General features: G+C 41.0%; 4 protein-coding genes across 4 annotated transcripts; 1 reads left to right on the top strand and 3 right to left on the bottom strand.

Annotated features, from left to right (window-relative positions):
* Positions 1 to 1,842: 1,842 nt before the first annotated feature.
* On the bottom strand, positions 1,843 to 2,987 carry fndc10 (fibronectin type III domain containing 10). Its single transcript, XM_037679513.1, has 2 exons — positions 2,907 to 2,987; positions 1,843 to 2,805 (listed from the first exon to the last, which is right to left on the bottom strand). The coding sequence occupies exon 2, from the start codon at positions 2,708 to 2,710 to the stop codon at positions 1,856 to 1,858; it is 855 nt and encodes a 284-aa protein (XP_037535441.1). The 5' UTR covers positions 2,711 to 2,805; positions 2,907 to 2,987; the 3' UTR covers positions 1,843 to 1,855.
* A 2,140-nt stretch (positions 2,988 to 5,127) lies between these two features.
* Positions 5,128 to 6,999, top strand: LOC119412823 (olfactory receptor class A-like protein 4). Its single transcript, XM_037679858.1, has 2 exons — positions 5,128 to 5,214; positions 5,998 to 6,999. Exons 1-2 carry the CDS (start codon positions 5,128 to 5,130, stop codon positions 6,997 to 6,999), a joined length of 1,089 nt encoding a protein of 362 aa, XP_037535786.1.
* A 305-nt stretch (positions 7,000 to 7,304) lies between these two features.
* Positions 7,305 to 9,691, bottom strand: LOC119412500 (olfactory receptor class A-like protein 4). The gene is made up of 4 exons (XM_037679514.1): positions 9,461 to 9,691; positions 9,025 to 9,288; positions 7,605 to 7,850; positions 7,305 to 7,517 (listed from the first exon to the last, which is right to left on the bottom strand). Exons 1-4 carry the CDS (start codon positions 9,689 to 9,691, stop codon positions 7,305 to 7,307), a joined length of 954 nt encoding a protein of 317 aa, XP_037535442.1.
* A 927-nt stretch (positions 9,692 to 10,618) lies between these two features.
* LOC119412824 (von Willebrand factor A domain-containing protein 1-like) lies at positions 10,619 to 14,991 on the bottom strand. The gene is made up of 3 exons (XM_037679859.1): positions 14,985 to 14,991; positions 11,115 to 11,660; positions 10,619 to 10,884 (listed from the first exon to the last, which is right to left on the bottom strand). Exons 1-3 carry the CDS (start codon positions 14,989 to 14,991, stop codon positions 10,619 to 10,621), a joined length of 819 nt encoding a protein of 272 aa, XP_037535787.1.
* Between the last annotated feature and the right edge of the window lie 10,074 nt (positions 14,992 to 25,065).

The following is a 25,065-nucleotide window of genomic DNA, read 5'->3' on the forward strand; positions in this document are numbered from 1 at the left end:
ATATATATATATAATATGCAGTACTAGGCTACATATAGTCTTGTCCTGTTCTTGATCCACTACTCGCCATCTGCTGTAGATATTCTTAGCTCTTTTCTTTAACAGATTTCTGTTTCAAACTTGACCTGGATGTAATACAAGCTGCCAGCACACATACCCAGAGAAGAATAAGGACAGCTGTGCGATATTAAAAATGACCTCATTTATTTACAGTCAGCAGGACAAAAAAGGCATTCTATATAGCTTAAGATGCTTGGCACAGTATTTTGGAGATTGCACACTAGTTTGTATTGCCTTTCACTTACAAAAACATACACAATTGTATGCAGATCTAAAAGCAAAACCAGGCAGAATGATTGGGAAAAAAATGGCATTTGGTAGTTAAATCTTTTACGCAACAAAACAATTGGACAAATACTTTTGTTCTTATGCACCAAAAGGCATTTGATGAAGATGCTTGTATTGCTGTTTAGAGACAACTTGAGCAATAATGTAACAGTTTTTAAATACAGTTTTGGTTCTGTGCACTCTGCCAGTAGCATGGCATGTTGTTTGCAGAGCCGCAGCGTATTGTGCTTCAGTTTAGACATAAAAACAATGTTTCATGAAAACCAGCGCATTCACAGGTTCACAGCTCATCATGGACAGTGAGTGACATTTCAAATTGGGCCATCCGAATGATTTCAGTCATTCTTTTTGTCAGGGTTGAGTGATTCAATGATTGGGTGCACAAGTTTAAATGTATAGGGGCTTTTCTCTAATCCACATAGGGTCAAAAATCTACATACAGGCTCACATATATACACAAATTCACCTTTAAAAAACAAAAGTCATGACAAGGCTACGGCCTAATTAGAGATCATGATTGACTTCAGTTGGTAGTTTCTCTTTGCCATCATAAAAATGATTTGTTTCACAGCACTTATTACTGCAGTTAGAGAGGACATGGAGGTAGTTGGAGTGAGGACAGAGGATGCAGAGGACAGAGTGAGATGGAGGAGGATGACTCACTGTGGTGACCCCTGAAGAGAGAAAAGCCGAAAGAAGAAGTTTGACAGTCAGCAATACTCACCTGTGATCCTGAAACAGATTGTTCAAACCTGCCACAAACAAACTGCTGCAACACCGTCCACAGAGGAAAGAGTTTACCATCTGAGCAAGTGCCAGCCAAGAAAGCAGCCCCAGATCCAAAAGTGACACCGTCAAGCTCAGTTGAACAGGCCAAAGGCCTTCTGGAGTATTGACAAGAAGTACATTAGCAGGAGTCAAGGTGAGGATTTCAAACCTAAAAACATGGCGTCAGGCATGGCAGTGGCAGCAACATGCTGTGGTCTTTGTGCACAAAGTGGATGAAATAGTGAATAAGGAGACACTCAGACCAAACATCAGATACACATTAATGGTTTCTGATTGAATGAAGCAGGCTAACATTTGGTTTATGGAATTACCTTTTCAAACAATTTTCACCAGATTAAAAAAACGGGGACTATGCCAGATTTGTTCCATAAAAAAACAGCCAATTTAAATAAACTCCTTTTTGCCAAGAAATGTGATTTAAAAAAAAATCCAGAGTTATTCCAGATGCTTGGTGATGGAAACAAAAAGCTTGTCCAGGCATTACTTTAACTATTGAACCAAACGAGTGGAGCCGCGTGTGGACATCTGAGCTTATTCAGTCTTATGCACCCACTTCTTGTTTTTGGAAATCACCAAAGTATTATGCCATCCTGAATAAAGACTGTTTCAAATCTATTATTCAAAGCTCTAGATTAAAACATGGCCATGATGAGAGGATGTCAACTTCTGCCTGCAGCTGTGTTCAGACAGGTGAGGTGTGGTCATGTGTTTATTGGTCTCAGTGGCGTGGATGAGTGCGGTAGTACGTGTGCTTCGTGGCGGGACTCATGATGTTCTCTGTGATGTAGGCCACCAGCAGACAAATGATCACCAGCATCACGCAGATGGCTCCGCCCACCGTTGTCATGGCGATCACGATGTCCTGCATCCCAGACGTCGGCAGCGTGAACTCCACGCAGTCCGCGGGCCTCTGGTCGGGCTCGGGGCGGGTTAGGGGACGCAGACAGATCCGGTATGGGATGTTCTCGTGCAGCTCGGACAACAAGAAGTCCCTGCAGCCCGAGCCCAGGTGGACGCTCGCGCACTCGAACTGGGTGTAGCTTCCGTTCCACCAGCAGCTCAGCTCGTAGCCTCCACGTCTGTGGCTCCGGTCCCTGAAAACACTGCTGGACCGGGTTGAACCGGGGCCGGGGCCCGCGCCGGGGGGCTTCTCATCCCGGCTCGTCTGCTTGGAGTCCCCCTCGTGCGTCCACTGTAACAGCACGCTGCCATTGGTGAGCACGTTGGCCACCAGAGTCCCCAAAGACACCTGCGTCCTGCAGTCCTCTGTGAGACACTTGTACCCGAAGAGCGTGCGTCTGAAGCAAAGCTGACCGGAAATGCCCCCCTCGATCACTCTGTAGGCACAGACTGGTGACACCCCTTCATCTGGACCCAGTCCACCCCCCTCTGACACGAAAGTAGAATGACTGCCGTGGTTGTGGCCTGTTATCTGTTTATTCTTTGCTGATGGATCTCCATGACTGCTGTTCCTGCCTCTCAGCTCTGATGATGCTGATGATGAGCTGCGTGTGAACGTGCAGAGCAGGAGAGCCGACAGGGCGAGCAGCGATGGCGCGTGCCGGTGTGTCATCTCCTCTTCTGCTCGGATTATTCCTGCTCACAGTGGATCAGATGATGGGCTGGTGCCTGCCATGAGATCAGCTCTTCCTCCCGCGTGAAATCCACCTGCAGAAATAACATCATCCTAAGAGGGGAAAAGAGACTCGTGCGCGCGACTAAACCTGCAAATTCAAATAATTAAAGCAAGCATTAAAAAATAAACTTACATGTTTCTGCAGGAGAGAGAGAGAGAGAGAGAGCCCGGCTGTCGTGCAGTCAGGTTTGCTTTTTTCATCCCCTTCTTCTTCCTGTCTGCCTTGACGTAAAGAAAGAAGGCTCAGCTGTGAGAGTGCACGTGGAAGAGGAAAAAGTGCGCGCTGCAGAGTGCCCGGGTGCGCGCGCACATTTGTAGTCATGAGCAGTGGGTTCTTGTTCCCACTCAGAGCTCCAGGTGTGTCAGAAACAACCAGAGAGGGTTGAAACTACCTCCTATAACTCATTTTTGTTTTATCGTTACTGTTGTAAAAATAAAAAGTTTATTAACATTAAAATAAGACATCTAATGAGAAGAACTGATTTAACCTCACCCCCAACTCCCACCTACCACCTACCCCTGAGCCTGATTTAATGATGTTCTCCAGCTATCTATCTATCTATCTATCTATCTATCTATCTATCTATCTATCTATCTATCTATCTATCTATCTATCTATCTATCTATCTATCTATCTGTATGTGTGTGTGTATGCCGGTATATAACTTAATAACTTTTATGTTCATTATCCGTATGTCCCACCACGCTCCCTGAGGTCAGCGGACCAGTTGCTCCTCACAGTTCCAGGAACTTGTCTTAAGCGCAGAGGGGACAGGGCTTTCTCTGTAGCAGGACCAAGACTTTGGAACGAGTTACCTCTGTTTGTCAGACAGGCCCCCCTCCCTCTCGGTTTTCAAGTCCCGTTTAAAAACCCACTACTATTCGGTGGCTTTCAACACCAGATGATCCGTGTTTTGAACCTGTATGCTCCACACTGGTTTGTCGTCATTATCTGCATCGTTTTTATGTCTATATTTATGATTTACTTCATTTTGTATTGTGCTTTGTGTGTTACCTGTTGTTCTGTCTGTACAGCACTTTGGTTGGCCTTGTTGCTGTTTTAAGTGCTCTATAAATAAAATGGTATGGTATTATCAAGCTCCTCTGCTGTGGGATCAACTTCCTGTTTGTCCATCCATCCATCATCTTTACCCACTTCTTGCTTTTCCGGTCACAGCAGTCACTGATGTCCGTATCCAGCAGTTACTGTGCGAGAGGCGGGGGACACCCTGGACAGGTCTCCGGTCCATCACAGGGACACATAGAGACAAACGAGACAAACAACCATTCGCTCTCTTACTCACACCCAGAGGCAATTTAGAGTTACCAATCAGCCTAACATGCATGTTTTTGGTCTGTGGGAGGAAACTGGAGTGCCCAGAGAAAACCCACACATGCAGGGAGAGAACATGCAAACTCCACCCAGAAAAGCCCCCAACGGGGATTTGAGCCGGCAACCTTCTTGCTGAGAGGCAACAGTTCTACTAACTGAGCTACTGCCTGTTTCTGTTCTTCATTGGATATTTTAACAGTTAAGGTGGATTCCAAAAGGCAATGTTGAAGTTCTCAGCACAGGTCTTGCAGTTTTTCATCCGAGACAAGCAGAGGTTGTGGTTTTTGGAAAATCAACTAATTTGTTCCTATAAAGTGGTGCAACGTGATACAACTAATCTGTTAACAGGCGTCAAATTATCTTTTTCCACTGAATGATGATAAACTGATGAAGAAACTTTTTTTATTAATTTCTAAACTGATGTGTAAAACTGATCAACCATTTAGGTACAGTTACTCTGTAAAATGTTAGAAAATAAAGCTTCATAACGTTTGTTATTAATAATCTTTAAAGTGCATTGCTTAAATCAGATCATAGTTGTGATTGTTCCATGATGTTTCATGATTTCCCAAGAGGCAAAGTTGGAAATAATTAGCATCGAGGGAGAACATATAAGACTGATTAAAGATGTAAAACATGCTGACTTCATCCGTCATGGAAAAAGTTTACAGGTTCACTGGTTAAATCGATGATTCATTGGATGTATGACTACATGATACCACTTGTTATTAATTATCCCGCTCGTTGATCAGAACAGTTTTGAACACGTTGATCTTTGCGTCAGCAGCCAATCTGTGCCAACAGACAAAAACACGTAACGTGCCGACCCGTTTGGTTAAACTGACCGTGAGCCCGGTCAGCAAACATCTGTTCACGTGTGCTAAATCTCTTTATTTGTCTGTATGTGCACGAATAAAACACAGTGAAGCGCAGCCGGTGGTGCTTGCGAAGCCTCGGCGTCGTACTCCAACATTCATGTTTGACCCAAAGAAACAGAAATATTCCTGTAGAGGAAGGCGCCATGCCAGAGGATCTTATTGCCGACGCCATTTTACTTGGGCTGCTGGTCTTTTCTGGTATTCTGGGAAACATCTTGGTCATCCACGTGGTGAGGAAACACTTTATACTTTTTATTTATTTACCTGTTAAAGGGAAAGTTTGGCCATTTTCGACGTGATGTTTTGTCGAATTGTTACCAACCGTTAGTACCTTTGCAGGTGTGACATCGTGTCTTTGTCCATACTAGATGAAGCGACGGCTTGTTTAGCATTCTTCAGGCTAACAACTATCAAAAATCGTATAATGGTGTCAAAGAGTGTGACATTACCTAATATTAAACCTCTACACTTTTCCACAACACTGTTTGTTTAGTCTGTCGCTGTTTTTTCAACCTAAAATCTTTTTTCCAACCCGAGCATAGATGCTGTATATAACAATGTTAGGGCTGAGGCTGCTGAGGGCATCGGTCCATCTGATCGGTATATTCGCCCCGTCAAAAGTTTCTTCAGCTGATAGCTTCAGCAGCGTCAGGACATTATCGATCGATGCTCTGCACACGTGGTCATGTAGCAACACGACATGTTTGGTTGAGGAAAACAGCAAGAAACTAAGCTAACAGGTGCAGAAGTTTGACATTAGCTAATGAGGCATTTGTTTACAATAATTGGACATTTTTGATAAATAAATGTCTTATAAACCAGAACAGGTCCCTCATAAGGCTAGCCATTAGTCTGGAAGCAGACTTTTGCTTCCTTCTCCTTTGTGATCTACGACTGATGTCACTCTGACAAGATACTAAAAATTCAGAACTATTTGACGAAACATCGCCTCCAAAATGACTTTTAAGTGAAGATGTTTGGTGATGGATTGACCTCAGTCTGCCTCGTTTCAGGTGGTCCAGTCTGCCTTAGAGAGCCCTTCTCGAAGACTCCCACCCTCTGACACCATTTTAGCCCACCTGTCTCTGGCCAACCTGCTGACCTCACTTTTCCGCACGGTGCCGATTTTCGTGTCGGACCTGGGCCTGGATCTGTCTCTGTCTACGGAATGGTGCCGGGTCTTCATGCTGCTGTGGATGTGGTGGCGAGCCGTAGGCTGTTGGATGACTCTAACGCTCAGCGTCTTCCACCTCACCACCTTGAGGCGGCAGCATGTCAACTTTGGCCCTCTGGCGCTGCAGAGGGAGAGGCGGCGGGTGTGGATTGCGATGGGATTGGTTTGGGGAGCAAACCTGGTCTTTTCCACGCCTGCGTTGGTGTACAGCTCTCACGTTCACGGCAACGCCACCGTGGAGCTGATGGTGATAAGCTGCACCCCTCGGCCTCTGTTAGGCTGCGTCTGGAAGTTCCCTTCTGCCCAGCAGGGCTCGGCCTTCGCCTCCACTTCGCTCGCTCTCAATGAGATCCTGCCTCTGATGCTGATGGTTTTCTCTAACTTGAGCACTCTTCAGACTCTGATCAAGCACATCCGAGCTGTGACCTCGGGGCCAGGGTTAGGAGGAAGTCACGGAGAGCTGGACAAACACGTGTCCACTGAGCGCAAGGCAGCGCACGTGATCATGGCGCTGGTGATGCTGTTTGTGGTCTGCTGGGTCCTGCAGGTTGCTGCAGTGACTTACTACAACTACGACGGGGGGCGCCACGCCAAAGCGCTGCTGACCGTGGCCCATTTCTCTGCTTCTTTGTTTGTAGGCTTCAGTCCCCTGGTGGTGGCTCTGGGACATGGGAAGCTGAGGAGGAAAATCAAGAGTATGATTCTGGTGTGCATGAAAGTTTTGAAATGTTACACCGAGGAGACCGGAGACGGGGGCAAATCCACAAAGACTGAGGATAAACCAACGGTTTCTGTTGTCAGCAACGAGGTGAAGGTTATAACGCTTAAATCAAACAGCTGATAATAAAAAGCTGAATGGACACGTCCATTGAAATGTTTAGTTATTTAGTTCATCTGAGATATCTTAACTTGAATAATAAAAGTTGTTTTTCCTATAATTTGTTCAAGGTGTTAATAAAATAAATCAACTTTAAAAGTTTTGGAAGAGGTTGTTTTGCTCAAAATAAAATCAAGACAATGCTTTAAATAAACTGTATTTAGTTTTCCCTCAAATATTCATTAATAATCCTTCAAATTACAGGACGGTGGTTTATTATTGGGTTTGTTTTGATCATCAGCAGGGTGTGCCGTCACCCCTCGCCTGACTCAGTAGGTGAGTGTTGATTTGATGCAGGTACGCAGACCCCTGTGTCCGAATGCCAGAACAACAGGTGACCAGGCAATGAAGAAGGTGTTGGCAAAGCGAGAGATGACCAGGAGGAAGTCTGCTGAGGAGCCTCTGTTGTAGTTGAAATAGTTGACAGAGATGATGCTGGTTCCCCAAGACACAACGAAGATCATGACAAGAGCTAGAATCACCTGAGGGTGGGGAAAAAAAAATCACAGAAAAATAAGTTTAGCATCTCTTCAGAGAGTTTGTTTCAGTCTCTTCAGACTTGCTGTCACCTTGGCTGCTCTTCTCTCTGCTGGGATCCGCTTCACGACAGCAGCGTCCTGCACGGAGCTCCTCATCTTACCGTGGGTGTAGAGCGTGTAGAGGGAGGTCACGTTGGTGACCATCATCAAGATGATGGGAAGTATTTCATGTATGGCCATAGATGTGGTGGCGTAGGTCAGGCCGGAGTAGTTGGAGGGAAACTTCCACACACAGCCCAGCAGGGGGCGCGTCGTGCTGCTGGTCAGCATCAGGCTCTGAGAAAAGAGCAGGAAACACCAGGAGCATGCATTTATTCTGCAAACTCCACAGATGAGCTCATTTATTTAAAAGGATAATATCACATCTGATGCAGAAGGATAATAATAATGAAAAATAATAATAAAAGGCTTTTTGTAGTTCGTTTAATTCATGAACATGCAGTTTGAATCATTAGTCATCTGCTGAAAATACAGATGGCCAGTTTCTTCGACATAAAAACTGCACCCCTGATGTTTTAAACACTAAACCATAAAGGGACAGTTCAGAGCTTTTGGACTGAGGTTCTACAGAATAGTTACGAACAATTAATACCTTATCTGTTGCTCAATGAACAACCTCAGATTAGAACGGGGTGTCCAAAGAGTTACTCAAGGGCCATTTGTGACCTTTCTTTGACATCTGTGCGTCCCACAACTGCTATTTAAGAATGGTATAAGTTTGGCCCACAGGCTTGAGGAGTTGATATAGATGTGGACCTTCTGCAAACTCAGTGATGAGATATGAAAAAAATCTTATGTCATCTTAGTATTAGGTACAATACAAAACTTTCACCACAAACATTTATGGACTTCTACCAAAAAGAAGACTTTTGAATAATCATTCATCAAAACTTACCATTGATTTAATAATTGATAGAGAAAAATTTGACATTTTTAAAGGAATATAAAGTGGTATATTCTACCCACAAGTTGGTCAACTTGATTACTGTCGCTTCAGACCTCCTGTAAATCTGTTTTAGCAACTATGTAGCTGTACAGTTTTTCAGTAATTTTGATCACCCATCCATGGTTCAAAAGGGTGATCGACCCCCCTTTTAGTGACTGTTTTTAAAGAAAATTTACTCATATTAAAAATATATATTATAATTTTTATAGTTAGATTAAATTCAGTGTTGTGCCCTGTCAGTACTTTTTTCTTGACAGTTTATGACCCACATATGAAAACATTTGGACACCCCTGGCGTATAAGAATTTGGTTTAATTCTAACTGGATTGATGAGCGAACCAAAGAGGATCACTGTGATGTTAGTGTCCAAACTAACACTTAGATCACAGTGAACAAAAGAGCAAACATAAGAGCAGAGGAGCAACACATAATTCACTAAACCTTTTCTCTGTGCTGTGAATAGACCACAAGTCAACCAGACAAAACCACACACGAGCCTCTGACCTCTGTAGTGTTTTCGTTGCCATTTGTGGAAAAGATGTAAGCAGGAATGGAGTAAAGGAGGTTGATGATCCACATGAAGCTCAGACTGAGCAGCAGGGTCATTTGAGAGCCCCACAGCCCCTGCAGGTTTCTTCCACTGGGAGCCACTCGCTTCAGAGTGTGGAGATGGAAAGCACTGAGGAACAGCGTGGACCACACGTTGACCGCTCGCAGCCACACCCAGATCCCCATCAGGAACTGGCACCACTTTTGGGTTGAATAGAGCTGTAACTGACAGAAAAGTTCATACAGTTCAACAAATTTAACATTGTTTTCTGCTTGGCTTTTCATGCAAGTCGTTCAGAGGCAACACTTAAAGGGGACAAGTTAAAATCTTATCTTAAATTAAAAAAAAAAACTTTTTGAAAAGCTGCAGTTCATTTTAAAGCCTTCATACATCGATCCCCAGATCTGAGATGATGAGCAGCACGTTCCTCATCACCGACACCATCAGGTTGGACAGGGCCAGGTTCAATATGATGATGTCCGAGTTGTGCCCCACACCACGGTCCATGATTACACTCTTCCCGATAACCCAGGTCACCATGACATTACCCACAATTCCCAACAGCACCAGAATGATGTAAAAGGAGCACTGTGCAGGGCACACCGAGATGCCAAGTCCCATCTCAGCAGGTTTGGTGCCGTTTTCCTGCTTCATCGTCTCATTTCAAAATCCAGATTTGAATCCGTTTTAAGAGCGAGCTCCAGCTTTTTTTTCCACACTCAGAGAGTAAAGTTCAGGAGTCCAGCATCTCTCCTAACTCCAGTTAAAGCAAACCAGTAAAGTGTTTGTCCTCTGTTTTTAAAACAGTTTTATTTTTTTTGTCTCAGAGCTCACACGACAATCCTGTCTGCGCCTCCTTCTGATAAACCAGTCTCTCTTCAGGTCACAGAAAACCTCATAGCATCAGTGTTTTCAGCTTGTGGGAGCTCAGGGTGTTTGTTAATGAAACACAAGAGATTAATCAACTTCCCTGATTGAAACGTGCTTGCTCTGCAGCTTGTCTTCTTGTACCCTATACCTAGAAGGACGTCAGGATCATTTTGTTTGTGTTCAGCAGATCAACAAACATCTGGGAGCTTGCAGGTCCACTTTATAATCAGCCAATAAATTATAAAAACCAAACCAAATGAATCATTTTACTGCAGCGGTGAAATAAATTGCTGTATTCATCTTATTTATAAGCATTAACTGACTGCAGTGGTGTCAAATTTAATAAACACCTTTTTTTCTTCTAAATTTCCACCTAATTTTGATGCCAGTATATTTGAAAATAAAATAAATACCATTAAATCAAGTCATGTAGAAGAATCCAAGAGTTTGTGTCTTGATTAGGACATGAAACTCTTCAGGTAAATATCCTCCATGAATCCCTCATTTGTACTGAAACCACTCAGAGTTTTGAATAAAAACTGAGCTCCTAAAGTGAAACATATTCAGTCATATTTATATCTGTAACACAACACAATGTCAGTAATGAAAGAAAGTAAATATTTTAAATGATTAACGGCTTTTATATCTAATTTAAAGCAGGAAATTCTTTATAAACCTTCATACCAGGAAGTGCGGTGGTCTGACCAGCCTGTTGTTGGACTTGGGGTGGAGAGAAGCTGCATATCTAGTTTCAGGCTGCAGGTCGCTCAGCTCCGCTCTGCTGGACTCACGTGGCAGAAGCTTCCTGATCTCAGGGTGGTTTGTACTCACAGAGTTCAAGTGCAGCTCATACCCGCTGTCCACAGTCAGAAAGGGACGCCACTGCAGCACAGCACTGCGGGAGGTAAGGTGGACCACGCTCAGCTGTTCTGCACAAACAATTCCTACAGACATGTGACGAGAAAGGACACAGGTCAAACAGTGTGCAGAGATGAAACAGGATTCTTATCTAACAGTTGGTGATAAACTCCAAACCGAATGTCCCATCCTGGTCCTCGAGGGCCACTGTCCTGCATGTTAGAGGTGTGTTAGAGCAGAGAAACATCTGAAACATGCAGGATAGTGGTCCTCGAGGACCAGGATTGAACACCGTTGCTCTAAACTACTTACACACTGACGATGGCCTCCCTCAGGTCTTCTGTGATGATGTCGATGCTATCGATGTCCACAGAGTAGAGGTGGGACTCTACAGGAGGTGTCACCACACGCTTTAACACCTGGTGGTTCCCATGCATCGTATAAACCACCAACACAGAAACTCCCCGAGCCTTCAGCTCTGACATTGGCTTTTCCACGGCTCCAGGCTGCACTCCGTCCGTCAGCCACAGCAGAAGCTTTGGCACATCCTGCCTCGTCTTTAACAGGAGCTGCTGGGCCACGTGTGTCGCCGTGTTGGTGTCTCCCTGCAGCTGGTTGACGCCTCGCAGGGCCTCCTGCAGACTCTCCTCCAGACTCTCCTGTTTGTCGTGGCCCTCCAGACTGAACTCCAGGTGAGGGCTGGTGCCGACCTGCAGCAGGGCCACTCTCACATGTCCACGGCCCAATGAAAAGGGACAAAGCAGATCGGCGGCGAAGAGCAGGAAACAGGAGAACTCAAAGTTTGTCACACTTCCTGAAGAGTCGAGCAACAGGAGAAGGTCTCCTTGACAGAAGTTCAACGCTACAGAACGAGAGAAGAAACAGGGAGTCGGTTTAATTTGCAGGTTGTTTCATGTACCAGATTATTAATTTATTGTCTATCATGCTTGAATATGATATCCAGCGTGTTGCTCAGAGTGCAGCACTCAGGAAAAACAATCTAAAACCCAAACAAGAAAATCTCTCACATGACTGGTTAAACAAATAACTATTAATAACCTCAGACAGTGAAGACATAATAGGCAGTTAAGTAAAATAATCCAACATACTGGATTTTAGACATACAGTTTTAAGAATAATGCAGATAAACCAACGAATCACCATGACTATAATAACGTCTGTGCCACATGAAGAGCATCACTGATTTTGGAGAAGGTTGATCCTATTACCGTCACAGCTGCAGTCCTTCAGGAGACATTCATATAAAGAGATAAAGGGAAATAACAGGAGGATGAGGAATTGTTTTTCACGCACGACTGAGATCAATCTCCTGTGCTGATCCAACAGCATCAACATGTGCCATAAAATATTGCACTGCAAGAGCTTTTTATGGAGCAACAGACCAGGATTTTCTTAAAGTGAGGGACCAAAAGAAATGGCCACAAAAGTCAGTTTGTCATATAAAAGTGCAGAAATATTTTAGAAAAAAAACCCTGTATTGTTTCAAAATACAGAAAGAAAATGTTAAATTAAACTCCCTTTCTTGTAGATATTCTTAAATGAATCATGCTATAAATTAAAGGATACGCTCAATTTTGATTTTCAAAGCCATTGCACTGAACAAATCTCTAAAAAACTAATAAAATTAAACTATTCAGGTAACAAGAAAATGAGTCACACCAGTAAATTTCTGTATAAAATGTCAAATATTCATCAACAAATACAAAATATTGACATGATTTTATTTTTTTCATTCATTCAACCTTTATTTAGACAGGTTAATCCCACTGAGCCTCGAGGACTCATTTACAAGAGAGACCTGATTTCTACAAAGAATGATGACAATAATTATTGTCACCTGTTGCTAGAAAAGGACAGTAATCGGGTAATTACAACTGTTTATGATGCTTTGTTTCTTTGTTTGTTTGCAAAACATTTCATAAAACACTGGACGGATTTGAATGAAACTCATTAATCTTTGGACACAACCAGATTCAAAATGGCCGCCGCAGCTGATCAACTTTAGCAAACACAGAAACGTCTCTAACTCAGTCATTTTTACAGATGCAGTAGTCCCTCGCTACTTTGCGGTTCGACTTTCGCGGGCTCGCTCTATCGTGGTTTTTCAACAACTATCAACTTTAATATTACTCATGTGATTGGGACGGTACAGATAAAGTTAATGGAAAAAATATATACTTCAGACAGGCGCCGCCGTTTTGTAGTTTTCTTTCAATAAGTCTATACTGTAACACCAGTCAAAAGAACTACACTACCCAGAAGCCAACAGTGCTTTCGACCGCTGCTTTCTGCCGAAATGGAGGGAAAGTTTTGCAACGCAAAATCAGAAGTAACAATCTATCTATTAATCTCACAGAACTGACAGGAAAGTTGCAAATAATTCTGAAGCTTCCTGAAGTTCAATTATCCACGTGCACATCAACCTGGACGGAGTAGTGGCTTCGTCGCTGCAGGGTAAGTCTGCCGAACCGGAACTGAGCCCGACCAGAACTGAGCTGCTGTTCTGCAGAGCTGGTGAGTAAAAGTTTGCAGTACTGTACAGTATATATACATATGTTATTAAAATGTCATAGGTTTAAAAGTTTAGAACATTGCAAGAGTGTGGGATCAGTTTATAAAGCCTTGAAATATATATAAATACATATAAATATTAAAATTAATATAGCATTCCTACTTGGCAATTTTTCACTTATCACGGTGGTGTGTGGAACGCAACACCCATGATAATCAAGGGGGTTACTATATGAAATATGATGATGTTGTAGCCAGGACCATTTCTCTACACACACTCCAGCTTCTAACAGATCTAGCAACATCCTTGTTTAAAACTTTTGCACGTCATGTGGCCAGATGACACGCTGTCCTTCGTAAAATGAAGCTTTTTTTAGTTTTTAAAATAATTCACGCAAAGAGTTGGAACCTTTGACACATCATACCTTTAAGTCTCCTTTTACATGTTTAACACTTCTCTGGCATCATGTGTAGCTTGATTTGAAAAACACACACCACGTTTTATTGTTGCAGAAGACTCTGTTAACACTACACTCCACGGACAAGCTGCACAAAAATGAATGGATTATCTCATTTGGTGCAAAAATCTTTGCCCATAGACTCTTGTTAAAAGTTGCACATGCACAGTAACTCCTTTTCGATACAAGAGAATAGGACCGTTCTGTGCGCACCTCTCCTGCGCCCAGAACTGAATGCACGATACGGATCGTGCTTCCGGAACAGATCGTGCAGTGACGCTCACAACAACCAGGCTATGTGTGAGAGGCTAGCTGCTGCAGGTAGGCTTTAAGCCTTTGAAAGCCCTTTATCTAATGCACATTTTGCCATTCCCGACTGATATGCCTCTCAACTTTTAGATGTCTCTGTTTGTGGAAAAAAAAATCTTCAGCTGACTGTGTATTCTAAAAGTGGGAACTGGTGAGTTTGTTTGTTCCTGGAGCTTGCATGCTAGCGCTGGCCTCCAGGTTATTGTATTGGGTTCTGTGATAAATCAGTGCTATTGCTACATTTATTTTAATATTATATGAAAAAATAATTATCAAACATGAATTCTTATTAAATATCACTGATGTATTGTTCTTCTATTTCTGAACACCTGCATTTGTATTGATCTGGATTATGAAAAATGAGTCTCTTTCAAGAAGTAACTAGCTCCTATTGAAGCATTTAAATTGAAGGTACATTGAAATGGTGAAATGTTATTTGCTAAGGTGCAATATTAGGACCTTTAATATTAGGAATATTTAAGAGTCCTCAAACAATGAGCTTGATTCTACATGTACTGCTTATATTTATGATGGTATTTGATATTGATAAAACCCAGGGTTATTGATTATTCAGTCTGCTTCACACAGGCCAGATTCATATATATATATAATATATATATATATTTTTTTGAGTTACAGTCCCCACTTAAGAAAACTCCACCAGCCGCCACTGGATGAACTGGGTAGAAGAAGAAGAATTAAAGGCGAGCTTTCTTATACAGTGCTGATAACGTGCAGAGTTCACAAGAGGGAAGATGAACATACAGATGATGGTCAAAGAGAAGAATCAGAGCTGCTGATTTGGATGTAGAGGAATTTTCTTATCTTTGCATTCCTCTGAGGAAAAAGGTGCAGGTGTACAAGAGATATGAGCCATCATCTGTCACCCGACATGGCTTCAGAACCACATGGCACTCTGTGGAGGAATGAAAAGTATGTTAATGTGTCCTGTGAAGTTTAAAGTCTGCTGACATCAAACAGACGGAGGATGGATTAATGTCAGTAAAGGACTTCTGGAGTGCTAATATGTTTTTAATCTTTTAAAGATTTCTTTCAACGAGGGACAAGCCACCATTTTATAAAAATAATTCCATGCCAACTAAATATATATATTTTTAATTTAAAGTAATGCTGATGTGAAGAGTTTTTATGTCAATGTATTTACTTTTCAAAGCGAGCATGTAAGGAGCACTACCTCTGCTAAAATTAAGGACAAAACTTTCTGTTTCTCATCTTCTCCAGTGGACGAGGAACTAAGGAAGGAAAATAGGAAACTTGGGGAAATGATGCGATTAACTAGTGACGATGTATGCAATCTCCATTTAATTTAAACATCAGTCTTTTCAGGTAGAAATGATTCATATCAGCAGCATCAGAGAGAACACACCTATTACATTTTGTTAAGACTCCACGTTAATACGATCACTGCCACTGATGGTGAAAGGGCGATAATGTACATCAACAACTGATTAACTATTAACCTTATTCAGTATGGCTGCCATAATCAACTATAGCAAACACATAAATGGCTATAATGGAGTTCATTTTACAGATATTGAGATTAAATTTGGTGTGATGGTGGCCGAGCAGTGGCGATTTTAGCATTTTTTGGGGGGTGTTCAAGTACCCCTAAATTATTTTTTTTGGGGGGGGGGTGGGGAACACCACACATTACCACATATTGTTCAAGTCAAGAGCCATTGTCAGCACTGGGGGCTAAGCACCCCTAAAGATCAGATTCTAGAATCGTCCTTGTAGCGGAGTCATCGTCAACACGAACTTGGAGAGATCTCACAATGTAAATGAGTTGACACGCAATATTATTTACAAAATTGGATCCAAGCTGCAATAGCTTCGCCCCATCTCAACATAAGCTGGTCTAAAACTCTGAAAGGCAGCTTGCGATATGTATCCTTCAAGGAAAGCTAGACCTTTAATATGTAAAAGTGTTGGGCTTTCCAAAATAAATCCTTTACACACCTCTCCTCTCTCAGTTTTACAGCTAAAGAAAATTTAAAAGCACGTAAAAACAAAGAAGATGTGTGGAAATGTTTACTCACATAATGTTGCGTGTATGTTTTTATTATTAAAACCCATAGAGCTTATAATCATTAATAATATATACACTAATAAAATGTCATGCATTTTGGTTGTTGTGTGCATCCTAATACATGAGTGTATGCATTTATGCACATTTTGAATCTACAATGTAAAAATAAATCCTTCTGTGTCAAGTGTAACTGTGCATAAACGTTAAAGAACGCAAGTACTTCAGTGTATTTGTATTGTAAATGAGTTATTCATTAAGAGAAAGAAAATTAGTGCCTGTAGAGGATACTTCAAGTCATGATGGTCATTACAGATAATTACACTGATTAAATCATGAACTACTCCCCTTAATTAAAGACAATTAAACACTGTTGTGTAATTAAACTCCACGTGGCGGCTGGAGTCAAACCAAATATTAAACTTGTTCAAAGTAGGCTGAGAGGAAATGATCGTGATCTTGTTTCGTCTTACACAATCTGATCATTTTGCATTTACTGACTCAATATTTACCCAAAGTCTAAATATTTTACCCAGCAGGAAGGAGGAAAACTCTCAAATGACTCAAAAGTTTGTTAAATGTTGCTTCTAAGGAGCAAAACTTTCTAAGCACTCATATGACTTCTTTTAAAGTTATAAACTTTTTTTTTTTTACTTTGAACAAACTTTTGCATAACTGTTTAAGATGATTTTTAATCTTAGTTGTTTAAAACTGACGTATATGAAACATTAAAATATATATATATTTAAAAATCATACCTGCTTTATCTGCCCATAATGTTATAAAGAAAAAAAAGTCTTATTTCAATCTAGAAACACAAATAAGAAAAGAGACATTTTCACATTATTTTATGGAATTTTCAAAGAACCAGATAAAACAGGACTTCATAATAATTAAAACTAAAATACGACACTGGGAAGAAAAAAAAAAGTAAACTGGAAATGAAGGTCATGTCTTTAGGAAATAAAAAAACAAAGTCCTAATTAGAACTAGAAGACTTCAAAAAAATATTTTAAAATTAAAAAAGTGAAACTGAGAAAAGACTAAAACTTGTCAAATTTGACAATTAAACTGAGCGTCAGAGGCAACGGCTTTTTTATGTTCATCACAGGGAAGGAAACATAAAAAAATCCAACCAAAACCTGACTAAGATTTATAGAAATTTTCTGAGAGTTTCGTGAAAATTCATCCAGTGGTTCATGAGATATTTTACTAACAGACAGATGAAATTCACACATGCTGACAAGGGCAAAACATTATTAAATTTGATGGCAGACAATAAACATTAAAAGAGTGGTTAGAATTTAAAATTTTACTTCTAACCTACAAAGCTGTCAACAACCTAGCTCCATCTTATATTAAAGATCTTATTGTTCCATATTTTCCTAACAGAGCACTTCGCTCTCAGGCTGCAGGTTTACTTGTGGTTCCTAGAATTTACAAAAACAGAATGGAGGCAAATCTTTCAGTTATCAGGCTCCTCTCTTGTGGAACTAACTTCCAATCTCTGTCTGTGAGGCTGACACATTGTCCAGTTTTAAAACTGGGCTTAAGACTTTCCTTTTTGCTAAATCCTATAGTTAGGGTCGGCTTGGGTTTCCTGAGCTGTCCCTTAGTTATGCTGCTATAGGCTTAGACTGCTGGAGGACAAACTGACCACACTTTTCACTCTACTACTGTCTTTATTTACTCTGCTCAACCTGTTTTGTATTTGTAATTATTTTTTCTATCCTTAACATGTGTTTTTTTTGTCCTTCAGATACACCTGGACCTACCATTCTGTGTTCGTCTCTCCTTCGTGTCCTCTCAAGCAGCCGGTCAAAGCAGATGGCCGCTTGTCCTGAGTCTGGTTCTGCTGGAGGTTTCTTCCTTTTAAAAGGGAGTTTTTCCTTTCCACTGTTGCCACTGTGCTTGCTCAGGATGGGAGACTGCAACGAAGCCAAGATTCAACTTGTCTGCTGGATTCCTTAGATAGAGAACTTTACCAATTGGCTTTTATGTATGTGAATGTTCCTGTAAAGTGCCCTCAGAGAAGGAAACCGCCTTTCATCTTCCCCAACAGCATTAAAAACGCTCGTAAACCCGATCAGAAGCTCGTCAGGAGGGAGACACAGCAACAAGAAGAATCTGGATTAAAAAACTCACTGACAATAATTGTTTTTTAAGCAGTTCTTGTGTCAGGCAGCATGTTCTGCTTTCATGACTGAACCCAGATCAGTTTCCAGTCCGGATCACTCCTCTCTCAGCTGCAGGCTCAAGACACCCACTTATCACCCGCCAAAATGATTTTACTTACCGGTATGTCTGCTCATTTGTTTGCCTGTTAGCAAAATATCTCATGACGGGTTTTAAAGAAACGTTCAGAAAATAATCCCTGAATGTAAACCTACAACTGATAAGCATCTGGAGTCAATCTGATAAAGATGGCCGCCACAGCAACGTGACCTTAGCAAACAGTAGCTCAGTATTGAACATATTAAGCTAAAACTTGGTGTGGTAGTAGCTGAGAGTCACTCCAAATACTGCAAGAGTTAACAGATTATATTATAGCAATGTACACAATCTTATTGCCAAGGTTTGACCAAACATGGCTACAACTCTGTCAATTCTCAAGATGATGGAGATTTCAAGGCACAAGCCTTTAATGTCTTTTTATTTGAACGGAATAATTAGTTTATGACTGTAAGCTCTCACCATCTGCACTGGAGCTTTGTGTTGTCTGTAAGCCCACACAATACCATTAAAACAAACACAATCATAAGTCTAAAATGGCTTTAATAATCACATATTTATATTTCTCCTGCACACTATTCAGTCCTAGAGGTTTTGATCTCTGTTTTCTCAAAGAAACCCCCTGAATTTGAACCTTGCTGGATTCCAAACGTGGAAAAAACGGGCAAGACTTTCATTTAGAGCAGAGCAAACACCCATGCTGTCCATTAGACTTCTAACAGCTGATTACTGCACCTTACCCCTGCTTCTGTTTCTAGATAAAGATGAACCACTAAATAACTGATCCGCTCTGATTCTGATCCGCTCTGATTCTGATTCTGCCGGGAGACAATCTGATCCAAACGGTCAGCACTGTGAGCCTGTTCTGACTCAGCATCCACACAACTGAACGTTGATTCACACTTTATATTTGACATAATTCTGACTTTGCATTCACATATTTATCTTCCAGCTCGGTGTGTTGTTGTGGGCAGTGCTGCTAAACAGCTGCTTTATGGACACCATATTGTTTAGCTCTGTCTGTACAAAGAGTTATTAACTCTACATTAACGTGCTGCCACCTTCCTCTGCCTCCGCTGCACAATTAACAGGATTTGTAGTCCAATAACGCTCGCAAAGGCCGCACACTAAGCTGTAGGAACGCTTTTATCATGAGCTGTTTAGTGAGCGCAGAGAAAGTCCTCAAGGACAACTTTGAAATGAAACATTAATAAATTATTTTCAAGTATTGATTGGAAGGAATCACCTCAAAGTGCAAATTTAATTATGATGACGACTTCCTTCCTCCTGTCTAATAATTCGGCGCGTGTTCAGGCGTGTTAGCGTCACCATCGCTGAGAGATACAAAACTGGAGTTTTCCATCAAAGTGAGTTTGCAAAAGAAAACAGAAGAAGTTTTGAATTCATGGATAAAAGTCTCCGTTGGAATAAGATGAGAGTTTATGAGTTTAGAGACATGTGTTCAAGTGCCTGTGAGAGTTTTTGTGCTTTTATTTGAGCACCCAGAAAAGACGGCTGAAGATTTCTAAGATTAAAATACAACAATAAATAAATGAATGAATGATAAATAAATAAAAGCCTTTATGGAATGCATGTACTGCCTATTACGTCAAAGTAAATAATATTTTGATGAGAAGGGACAGAGGTTTAGTGCTTTTGGTTAAACTTTGGATGGATGTTATACATGATCTGACAAGATTTTACTAAATGTGTTTGATACGCCTCTCAGCTTCTATCACCCCAAATCTTAGCTTAATTTCTCTTCAACTGACTGAGTTACAGCCATTTTTTGTGTTTTCTAAGCTTGTTTGACTGAGGCGGGCGGTCATCTTTAATTGCATTGATTCCTAAATTTAATCTGTTGTACATGTTCATTTAATTATTTTATGGGAGTTGCATTAAAACAACACACAAACACATGCACACATAAATAAATATTAGCAAAACCATCATCGCCCTTTCACCTTAGCGATTAGCAATAATATATAAAAAAATATATATATATTTTTTTTTTTTTCTTGTTGTGGAACCAGGAAATTAGTCTTGTAAGATATCCTCAAATACCCACACAGCTGCAGCTCAAATGGGTGGCTATGAGCAGTAAGCATCTTACCTGCAGCAGCCAGTCAGAATCGTCTCAGTTCGGAGAAAACTTCTCAAAGTGTGTAAGATTTACGGACAACTTTAACAAGAGTTAAACGAGTTTTTTTTCTTATATTTTTGTTTTGTTAATTAATACACTGAATTGAGCAGGATGACACTAAACTATTGCTGAACAGTAAGTAAAAACATTGTTTTATGTACTTATTACAAAATATTACAAATAAGAGATATGTTAAAGACAAATGATCACTGTTAACATTACTTTGCATATTTTTGTTTTTGTCCTGTATTTTTCAGAGATTGTAGCAAAAAAGTTAAAATATGAAGATTAACTGTTTTTTTTTTTTTTTATGTGACTGATGTATTCCTGGAAGGTAGAAAACCCCATTAACTGCTTAATGTTTATGTGTTTGGAAAGCTTATTTTAAAATTAAAACTGTGTAAAAAAACACAAAATATTTTTTTTTTATTCTAATGTGAAAACATAGATGCAGTAATATTTAATAAAATTAATTCAAATGATGCTGTTTGTTTCCAGCAGGCATCATCAGGATTTTATTTGAGTTTCTCATCAGATGTTTTGCTGAATGAAGCCTGAAGGTGGTGGGAAATAAAAACCATAAAATGCTCCATAATGATGGTCTGACTTTTATATTTTATCATCATTTTATGATATAATCCCCATCAGACTAAACACAGAGGGAGAAGACCATTAGCTACCTGCTGGTGGTGAGAGGATTATCGTTGCTGTGAGCGTTTTAACAACAAAAAGCTGCTCGGATCACAGATTTCCTCTGCATGTCATCGATCTGAGGCAGAACCGCTGATTCAAAACAGCATTTAGGTCGATATGTTGTTCCACTGTTTGTGTCGCTGCTTCTAAGGAACAAAGGCTTTTATTCAGCTTTGTTTCCCAGAAGGAACACGATGCTGCAGAACGTGACAGGTTCCACCCTGGAATTGAACGTTCAGTCGATCTGAGAGGTCGTCAGGTAACTCTTTTCATTCTGTGGCTTCAGGTGAAAAACTCTCAGTTTATTTAAAGATCTGAGCAGAACAGCTGACGGACTGATGTCAACCAGAGAAACTGTGACCTGCAAAAATCCAGAGTGACAGCTGAGAGCTGAAGACAGCTCAAGTGATGAATAAGCTGACATTGAGTTTTATTTCAAGCTAAAACAAGCTGAACATTAGCTAAAAGTAGCAAAACATTAGCTAAAGGTTAAAAGGAGCATAACACTAACCGTAGCTATCTGTCCTGCTGTCCTCATACACCTTGAAGCTGTCTGTCACTCCTACAGCACATCTCACCACTGTCCTGCTGTCCTCATACATGTCCTGTACCAGTCTAACATACTTTTCTGCCACTCCAGATTTCCTCATGCAATACGACACCTCCTCCCTCGGCACCCTGTCATTTGCTTTTTCTAGATCCACAGAGACACGATTCTTTATGACTCTCTGTACTTCTCCGTCAGCATCCTCAAAGCAAAGATGGCATCTGTGGTGCTATTTCTTGGCATGAAACCATACTGCTGCTCACAGTCACCTCTCATCTAAGACTATCTTCCACAACTTTCTCCCAGATCTGAGTGGGGTCCTTCATGATGGAGGTGGCCCTCTTCCTGCATCTGGAGGTGTAGATGTCTGTGACGGTGGGGAGGCTGACTCCAACAGTCTTCTGTGCAGCCTTCACCACTCTCTGCAAAGCTTTTCTAAAATGTGAATATGGTCAAGTGAACCTAAGTCAAACCCAAATTAAGACTTGTAATAAACTGTGAGTGAAGCTGTAAATCCATCCATCCATCCATCCATTTTCTTTACCCGTTTGTTCCATTTTGGGTCACGGGGGTCGCTGGTGCCCATGTCCAGCAATCACTGTGCGAGGGGCGGGGTACACCCTGGACGGGTCGCAAGTCCATCACAGGGACACATAGAGACAAACGAGACAAACAACCATTCACTCTCTCATTCACACCTAGGGACAATTTAGAGTTACCAATCAGCCTAACATGCATGTTTTTGGTCTGTGGGAGGAAACCGGAGTACCCGGAGAAAACCCACGCATGCACGGAGAGAACATGCAAACTCCACCCAGAAAGGCCCCTGGACCGGGGTTTGAACCAGGGACCTGCTCGCTGAGAGGCAGCAGCTCTACCAGTTGCGCCACCGTGCTGCCAAGCTGTAAATCATTTCTCTAAATAAACACCTAGCTTTCCTTGAAGGAGTGTGTACATCACCCACCGCCTTTCATGCCAGACTTATAGATCATCTTACGATGAGAAGGGCCATTTACAACAATTTTGGTTTTAGTCACTTGATTCATTTGATGCTACAGCCTCTCACGTGGTCCAAGTGCTTGAAGTATGTGTTGAGGATGACTCTCAGCTACCTCCACACCCAATCTGAGCTCAGTAGCTGTAAAACTGACTTCATTATAACAATTTCTGTATTTGCTATAAGGTTGCCTTTCTATGGTGGCCATCTTGAAAAGGGTTGACTGTAAAAGTTAAGCAGCTGTAGCTGCGTGTCCACTTACTCATGTCTGGGAGTTTCATTAAAATCTGTTCTGTGGTTCATGAGATAATTTGAGAAAAGCACAGTTGACACCAACAGTTTAAAAGAGCTTGCATTATTGGTTAGTGCTTGGAGTACATGTTGGAAAAGACTCTCAGCTACGAGCACACTAAACCTGAGCTGAATATCTATCAATTTTACATTTTTGTTTTTATAAGGTACACCAAACCTCAGACAGTGACTACTGGACATCAGGGACCCCCGCCACCCAGAAAGGAAAAGCAGGTAGAAGGAAATGGATGTATGGAAGAAATGTGTCCAAACCTTCTCATATAGCAGGGTTAGGTGTGTTAGAGGGAGATTTTCATAGGACATCAATCTTCATGTTACACCCCCCCCCCCCCACACACACACACACACACACACACGCACAGTCTGCTCAGTGACCAATGATCAATGATTACACTGATTAGGGTCCATTATTCTGCCCAGAAATTCCAACTCTGCCTGAATGAACTAAAGAGATATTTATGAGTCATTTTAAACATAATGACCACATTTATTTTAATTCTTAGACGGTAAAATTGTCATAAATTAGGTCTAAAACTGACGTCATGTTGCAAACTGATCTCTGCAGCGGTCAGTGTTACAGATTATGAAAGATAAGCTATATCAAAGATCTACGGTGGCCCTAAATGAACAACATTTGAAAAAACGGAATTACATTTGAAAAAACAGAATTACGTTAGGCCAAAGCAAAAGTGGCCGGAATCACATTAGAAAAAAATGGAATTACATTTGAAAAAAACTGAATCACATTTGAAAAAACGAAATTACATTAGGCCAAAGTGGAAGTGGCCGAAGCAGAAGTGGCCGAAGTGGAAGTGGCCGAAGCGAAAGTGGCCGAAGTGGAAGTGGCCAAAGCGAAAGTGGCCCGAATCACACTTAAAAAAACAAAATTACATGTGAAAAAAAAAGGAATCACATTTGAAAAAACGGAATTACATTAAGCCAAACAGAAAGTTTTTTTTTTTTTTTACTTTATTAACAACATAAAACCACACAATAGAACAATATACAGTATACACACAACAGAGATACAGTTAGCAGACTATCCTTTTAACTGTATCCCCATTGTGTACTGTATATTATTTTGTTGTTCGGTTTTCTGCTGTTAATAAAGTAAAAATAAAAATACAAAAATTCCTGTTTGGCTTAATGTAATTCCGTTGTTTTCAAATGTGATTCCGTTTTTTCCAATGCTGTTCATTTACACCTTAGGTCCACCGTAAAGATCATAATTATCACCTACTTCTAGAAAAGGCAGGCAGTGGACTTTGATAAAACTGTCAGAAAGTAATCATTGGATGGGATCATTCATTCATTCATTCAACCTTTATTTAGACAGGTTAATCCCATTGAGTCTCGTTCCCACTTTGTTTCTCTGAATAATCTGTCATCACTCCATCTCTGTTCACCTGCTGGTTCCCCCACCCCCTCCATCCATCCCCACCTGAGCAGAGCACACATGCCCCTCCTCCTCCTCCTTTGCTCATCACCCTCCCTTCAGTTCATGATTTAATGCTCCTTCTGCTGCATCCTCGTCCCATTTTCAGAAAATTAAAATCCATTTTCTTCACGCTGTTCTCCGGCACCATCACAAGCTCATTCTCCATCTGCCGTGGCTGCAGGAGGGAAGAAACACTTTTAACAAACACTAATCCAATTTACTGAGAACGACCACAGCCCTTAGGTCGTATCACAAAAACCATCACCTTTGTCCAGACAGTCATCGCTCTGATGACCTACTCTAAACACCTGCAGGTGAGGCGCTTTGTCTTGAGTGGATTTATTTCCCCTAATTGGTATTTTTAGGCATAAAATAAGAATTAGGTACAATTCAGTTTAATTATAAGACATAAATAAAAAAAGAAGTTTCAAACACAAAAACAATTTAAGCATGTGAATCAAAAGCTAAAATCTATTCCAGTTTAAAACAATAAAAATAGAAATAACTAACATTCCTTGAAGGAATGCATATCACCCGCCACATTTCATGCTAAAATTTT

Source organism: Nematolebias whitei, chromosome 7, assembly GCF_014905685.2.
Source record: "Nematolebias whitei isolate Nwh7 chromosome 7, NemWhi1, whole genome shotgun sequence".
Classification (NCBI taxonomy): Eukaryota; Metazoa; Chordata; class Actinopteri; order Cyprinodontiformes; family Rivulidae; genus Nematolebias; species Nematolebias whitei.